The sequence below is a fragment of the Suricata suricatta genome, chromosome 6, assembly GCF_006229205.1.
Source record: "Suricata suricatta isolate VVHF042 chromosome 6, meerkat_22Aug2017_6uvM2_HiC, whole genome shotgun sequence".
Classification (NCBI taxonomy): domain Eukaryota; kingdom Metazoa; phylum Chordata; class Mammalia; order Carnivora; family Herpestidae; genus Suricata; species Suricata suricatta.
Genome location: NC_043705.1, coordinates 1956818 through 1964413, shown reverse-complemented (window position 1 = coordinate 1964413; position 7596 = coordinate 1956818). Strand labels below are relative to the sequence as shown.

The 7596-nt window shown below is 35.1% G+C and overlaps 1 protein-coding gene across 1 annotated transcript; it reads left to right on the top strand.

Annotated features, from left to right (window-relative positions):
• Positions 1–4439: 4439 nt before the first annotated feature.
• Positions 4440–5375, top strand: LOC115294058 (olfactory receptor 2T27-like). The gene has a single exon (XM_029941760.1). It carries the CDS (start codon positions 4440–4442, stop codon positions 5373–5375), a length of 936 nt encoding a protein of 311 aa, XP_029797620.1.
• Positions 5376–7596: the final 2221 nt, after the last annotated feature.

Below are 7596 nucleotides of genomic sequence, written 5' to 3'. Positions count from 1 at the left end.
TCAATGGATACATTTTTTCCACGTAACTATGCTACAATGACATGGAGGTGCATATATATATTTTTTAAAACAACTGTATTTTTTTGTTATCTTTCTTTAATAATCAAAAGTAAAATTGTTGGATCATATGGTATTTCAATTTTTTAAAAAATCTCCATATTGTTTTCCATAGTTGTTGCATCAATTTACATTCCCATGAACAGTGCATTAAAGGACCCTTTTCTCCAAAACCTAACCGAAAATGGCTATACTCTTTTTTTCTGACGACAGCCATTGTAACAGATATGAGGTAATATCCCATTGTGGTTTTAGTTTACATTTTTCTGATTAATCTGTTGAGCTTTTTTTTTTTTTTTAGTGTCTGATGGCTATCTGCAGGTCTTGATAGGGATTATATTTACCATGTAGATTACTTTGGGGGTATGGACTTTTTAACAATTTTAATTTTTTAAGCCATAAGTAATAATATCTTTACACCTATTGACATCTTTTTCATTATTTTCATCAATATTTTATAGTTTTCTACATACATATCTTCAATCTCCTTGGTTAAATTTGTACCTAGGTGTTTTATTTTTTTGCTGCAAATGTGATGTGATCAGTTTTATAATTTCTCATCCAATATGTTTGTTGTTAGTCTATATAATACAACAGAGTTTTATATGTTGACTTTGTTCCTTGCAACTTTAATAAATATGTTTATTAGGTGAACAAGTTCAGTTTTATTTCTTCATTTTTTTAACTAAAATGAATACTATGTATTTTTCTTGCCTAATGGTTTTTCTAAGACTTCCAATATGTGCCTTGTTCTTGATATTAGAAGAAAAGAAGCAAGAGAGATCAGGGCATGGGCATGGCTTGTGATTTTAGTGAGGCAGTAGAAGAGCACCGGGTTGGGTTCACTATTATTTTCTGCAATCAAAGTTAATTAAAGTCTGGGGACTGTGTTCCCTTAGGTCATTCACTACAAAGGTCTGGAAAATGTGATGACATATTACTTAGCAATCTGCCAAGTTGGAACTTAGCTTATATACCAACTAGTATTTAGTATACCTAGTATTATAGAATCACAGTCACTGGGCCTAATCTTAAAATGTATATCTCTCTATCAACATCAAGCCAATTGCAATTACTTTTCTACACAAAATGATAGCCTAATGCTCCATAATGAGAAGATACAATTAACCATGGAATATCTAAAAGTGGTCAGCAATTCCAAGAGGCAGAGGTGTCTGGAGATAAGTAAAATTTAAAGTAGATATTAAACTGTCAAAAAAAAACCCCACACATTTTGAACCATAACTGGTAATGGAAATTTTGTAGAAAATTTTTATACTTCTTGTTAAGGTTCACAGATATCAGATTTTGGTGATTGTGCTTGTAAAAGAAAAAGTGTCTGTGACAGTCTTAAATGAGTACTTTGTAGTACTCAAGATACAGGTCTAGGAGAAAGCTGTATGGAATTATATTTATGTTTGACTATTATTAATTAAATTATTGTTTTATAAATATGCTTGTATGATGAAACCTGGCTTAATCTGTATCGGGTATCAGGATTCACTCATGACACTAAGTAAAACATTTGAGAATGAAAATTGCTACAATTTTAGATGCAAAGCTGATACATTCAAAGATGTGCCTAAACTCAGTAACCAAGTTAATATATTGATAATCTCTTGAATTTATTTTATTGCTTTTACAAAAACTCTTTATTGACTAAGTTATGATTTCATTTGAATTTCCCTTATACATACCTACAAAGACATAACTTCAAGTCATACTAATAAGAGGATGCTATGTTCCTAAAATTACACAAATATTCACAATTCTCAAGACTTTTTAAAAGGTCAGTAAAAACCTACAGTTAATGTAACATTGCACTCCTCATTTTGAGTAGATTGATCTTCTATATTAAGGAAATTATGGAAATATATTAAATTGTCTATCAATGAATTTATTTCATTGAATTAAATTAGTTGATAAAATTATTTTATTATTGTGGGAACAATTTAATAAATAACTCGAAAATTTTACTAAATGACAGTAAACTTTTCTATTCAGCTCATTATTGCCCGTAGTCTGGTTGTACCATGATTCATATTTTTTGATTCTTAACATACAACCGATAGTTTTGCTCCCCACTCCTAGGCAGCTAGTTATTCATTGAAAAGAATTTTAAAAATGTTAAATAAATACTAAGTAAAAATGAATTAAATACATGTGGGCTATTTTTCTTTTATATTTGGTTCCAAGATCACTAAATATTGCATCTTTCACTCTGTTCTCTGTGTTTTTCAAGTCTTTGCTACTAGCATTCTAAAAGTTATGAAGCTGTTTATTTAGAACCTTGGAGAGTTGTCTGTCTTGTATAATTGAATGTTGGAGTACAGATCAAAAACAAATCGCAAAACAGGGCTGTTTTAATGCCACTGATCATTATAACAACAGTAGATAAATTTTCAGCACTTGGAAAGTGTCATGTCTCACACACACCTAATTACAGAGGGCCTTTTATTATCTTTACTATAGAAAAAAAGATGTAAGAAATTTTTAGCAGACAGATGAATTCAACACAAAATGCCAAGACATAGATGAATTTCTCAGCTCAGTGAAGGATGTGATAGACCAAGCCAAGCATCATAACATAAACATACACCCAAGAGTTCCATGAGGTTATTCAGGAATGAAAAAATGGAAAACTTACAGTTCAAAATTGTTTGAATAATAATTTGTGTAAGAATTATTTTTTCTCCTTTATTGATGCAATGCAAGTTTTGTCAGAACAAACAAGCCATTTCCTCAGCCTTCAGACTTACATGAGTTGCTGGGTCCCAACCTTCTATTACATGATACGTCATTCTCAACCTTTATCTTACTCAGCTCATTCTCTGTGTTGGTATTTCACCCTATAAGAGCCACATGTTTTACTTTTTTGTGATTTGTTGATATAAATGATTCCATATTTGAACTCACAGTTTACTGAAGAAATAGACTAGCCCCTAATTCATTGTTGACTGCTATAAAATTGAATATGTTTATAAATACACACACACACACACAGTCAATAAATTTAAAATGACAAATGATTAAATGATGAAGAGTTTTCAAGAACTACTTTGTCACTTTTCTGAAATAATATAAACATAATTCTAGCAAGATTAGTGATTAGGCTCATTAAGGACAGAAAAAGATTAATGATTACCTTCTTATATTGTATTTCAGCAGGTTATGACTAAGCAAACAACAAATATCTTCCTAACACATTTTTGTCAGAAAAATAATCTAAATATACACATCCAGAAAAGAACCATCAATGTAAACCGAGGAGGTCAATGTTTTATATGATAAAATTCCTTCTCCAATAACAAAGAACAGGATTTCTAGGTGTTTTGATGGCCATGCCTCATCAGTCCCATCTGCTAGGGAACACTGGTGCACATGGAACTTCCACATGTACAACTTTGTCCTACTTGGATTAGAGTGTCTTCCTCTACTTTCAGTCAGGTGTCCTGAGGAAAACAGCTTTAGCTCTCACCAGGAATGCAACTGTATTGAGGGTATTTGTCAAATATGCCACTTGAAAATGGATCCTGCTTATTTCCATGGACTTTGTTCAACCTGTGGTTAATAAGTATTTATTGGACACATACTTTTTAAAAGTTATTTTATCAATAATAATTATAATCGATTATATTTAAATATATACTTAAATTATATAATCAATAGTAATTATCTAATTTATAATCCATTAATTTAATTTATATTATAATTATATTAGTAAATTAAATAGTAAATTAAATTTATTTTGATTTATAATAAATTATTATGTATTATGATAAATTGTAATTTATGGCTTCCAAGAAGGTCAATATCTGGCAATTTTCACACCTATACTTATGTCATCATGAGAATTAGCCAAAAATAAATTAAAATGATATCTCATTAATATTTTGTTAAATAATTTATTTGGAATTTTAAAGTGAAACTGGGTGAATTAATTTGATTTTTCTCTTTTTCCTTTTAAATATACAACAGTTTAGTAACTAAGGTCCATAACTATCAGATGTAACATATAAAATCTTAGATTCATATTTGTAGAAAATATATTCATAGTTTTTAGAAGATTCTCTAATAGAAACAAAGAAAGAAGGATAGAAAGAAAAGAATAGAAAAGAAAAAAAGAAAAAATACAGTCAACTGAAGCTAAAAGGCACTGAAGTTGATTATTTTTTCTAATTTATCTATTTAAGAAATATTTAAGCAATTGATCATCAATAAACAGTAAAAATATCTCTGATGGTAAATATTATGAGATTTTAAAGCTGGAGAGGAAGTTATACAATTTTACATCCACATGTTGATATCAGACCTGTCCTGAATGTCAGCTGTTCTAATCCACTTGATTTGTCCCCCAGCCCTGTTACATTTCTTTTAGAGGCATGGTGGGTGGAAACAAATCCTCAATAACTGATTTCATCCTTGTGGGCCTCTTTCCTGAATTTCAGCATTCTATTGTCCTCAACTTCATGATCATCATTATCTACATCCTTGCCTTCCTGGGGAACATACTCCTGATTGTCCTAATTTGGGGAGACTCTCGGCTTCATACTCCCATGTACATTCTCCTCAGTCAACTCTCCCTCATTGACTTGACTTTAACCTCCACCATTGTCCCAAAGATGGCTTCTAATTTTTTCACTGGGAAAAGAACCATATCGTGGATTGGCTGTGGAACACAGAGTTTCTTCTTCCTGATGTTGGGAATGTCAGAATGCCTCATTTTGACTCTCATGGCTTATGACCGCTACGTGGCCGTCTGCCACCCATTGCGTTATCCCACCATTATGAGCCCCAGGTTCTGTATGCACATGGTTTTAAGTTGTTGGATTGGAGGCTCTATAAGTTCCTTTATCCATACGGTCTACCCGATGCACTTTCCCATCTGCGGGTCACGGGAGATCCACCACTTCTTCTGTGAGGTCCCTGTCCTCATTAAGCTCTCCTGTGAAGACACGTCAGTGTATCAGTTAGTGGTGGTGGTGACCAGCATCGTGCTGCTTGTTGTGCCTTTTAGTCTCATCACAGTGTCCTATACCCTCATCTTCCTCGCTGTCTTCCGTATGAGCTCTGTCAAAGGTAGGAAAAAAACCCTGGCCACCTGTTCTTCCCATCTAACTGTGGTGAGTCTCTTCTTTGGCCCAAACATATTTATCTATATGACGTTCACTTCCTCCCATAGTGCAGAGCAGGACCAAGCTCTTTCTGTATTCAGCAATATCCTAACCCCCATGTTGAACCCTCTCATCTACAGCCTAAGGAACAAGGAGGTGGTGGCAGCTCTCAGGAAACTTATGGGGAAATGTGTGATATTTTAGTACTTGAACACTACTCCCCAGCTGTGAGAAGGGTATATGTATAACATGGGCAAAGATGCAGTTGAAAACCTATTTGAAATACCAATGTGGTGTGTGGTGTCAGGAAGCAAAGGTGGTTGGGGCTTTGTGTAAATAAAACTTTTCATATGTGATTTTCTAGCATTCCAATGCAAGTTTTTTACTTATAAATGTCATTTGGACATCATTAAGTTAGAAAAAAGTTAATAAAATTCTTTTGCCTTTAAAATTGTTTTCTCTGAAATATCTGACATTATAAAATTTTTTTGTAAATAAAATAAGATTCAATATCTGGTTCTTAAACTGAACACAGACTTCTTGAGTCTGTTTGGTATTAAAAGTGGCAAGTTTAGAGAAAGACAAGAAGCGAATGGAATAGCAGGATCCTGAGCTTGCCTCCTATCATGGACACAGTGAGGCAATAGCTACATCTATGCAACTATCTCAGAAAACAACCTGGATGTGACTGGCAGAAAAACATTCCAGAGTTAATAACAGAGAGAAGACCACATCAAAAAGGGAAGGTTTGGAAAAGACATGGTTGGAAATTAACAAAAAGAAGAAAAGAAAGAAAGAAAGATCACAAGCATAAAGAAGCAAGAGGATCAGACCCCACACCAGGCACCCCTGGTCTTGGAGACCTGCCTTGGTAAGATGTGTCCCCATAATATTTCACTTTGAAAACCTGTGTGGCTTAAATGTAGGAGCTTGGAAATTAGCTGGCTAAACTCTAGGGGAGCTAGCGGGTGGGTAATAGCCAATGGATTCTACACCTTTAAAGAGCCAGGATACCAAATAACTCAGCCCAAGACATAGCACAAACAGCAGTTTGAAAATTGCCTAGGGTACAGTGAAGATGTATTGACTAATCCCAGAACATGCAGTGGAGAGGCAGGGTCCTTGAGATTTCTCCAGGAACGAAAGTGCTAGCAGGTTCCATATCTTTTCCCCTCACATGGCCAAGATAGCTAGAGGCTTCTAGGAGCCAGTAATGGCACTCTGCATCAAGGTTGCTGTAACTGTGCAGTCTCTCATGGCATTGCCCTGAAAACCTGCATCATCTAGACCTCTCACCTTGGCAAGCATTTCTCTGACATGACTCCCGCCCGGGGCCCCCACACCCCACCGTGCCTGTAGTTCTAACATCCACGTGTCTTAGCAGGCTGTGCAGAGAGAAAGACCTTCCATTTGATGCACTCACAACTGTGGCATTGATGTTAGCTGCTGCCAGTCCTTCCCACCAGCAAACCCACACCAGTCTCATTCATGTCTCTCATAAATTCAGGACCATCAATCCCCACTGCACCCAGAGAAGCAAAGTTAGTCATTGCAGAGAGCTGACCTGAGGGCAATAGCAGCTCAGCTGTAATAGGAGACTGAATGCTGTCTTCACAGGGGATGCACCTGGAACGCATGATTCTAGTGACCGAGGAAGACTTCATAAGGCAGCCCAGGACATCTTCTACATATGACCACCACATTCAACAGCAGGAGATGTAGATGACCTAATTAATATATAGATACAAACACAAAGCATCAAAATGAGGACAGAGAGAAATATGTCCCAAATGAAGGAACAAGAAAAAAATACAGTAAGAAAGATAAATGAAGTGGAGATAGCAATATGTCTTTTTGTTTTTAGGTGTTTTTTTTTGAGAGAGAGAGAGACAGTGGAAGTGAGGGAGGAGCAGAAAGAGAGGGAGACAGAGAATCCCAAGCAGGCTCTGCAGTGTCAGCATGGAGCCTAATAGGGGCTTGAAGTCACAAAACCATGTGATCATGACCTGAGCTGAAATCAAGAGCCCTATGCTTAACTGACTGAGCCACCTGGCACCCTAGCAATATGTCTAACTTAAAATAAGGGAAATAAAGATACTCACTGGACTTGAGAAAAAAGTGGATAAACTCACTGAGAACAACACAGAGATAGATACACACACACACACACACATATACACACACATATGTATATATAAATCAAAACTGTATAATGCAACAACTGAAATAAAAAATACACTACAGGAAATCAATAGCAGATTAGAGAATGTGAAACAGGTCAGTGATGTGAAAAACAGAATCATGGAAAGAACCCAAGCCAAGAGCAAAGTAAATAATAACAATAATAAGCGACAATAGGTTAAGAGAATCCTGTGATATCATTAAGCATAATACCACTTGTACCTTAGGGGTGAGAGAAGAAAAT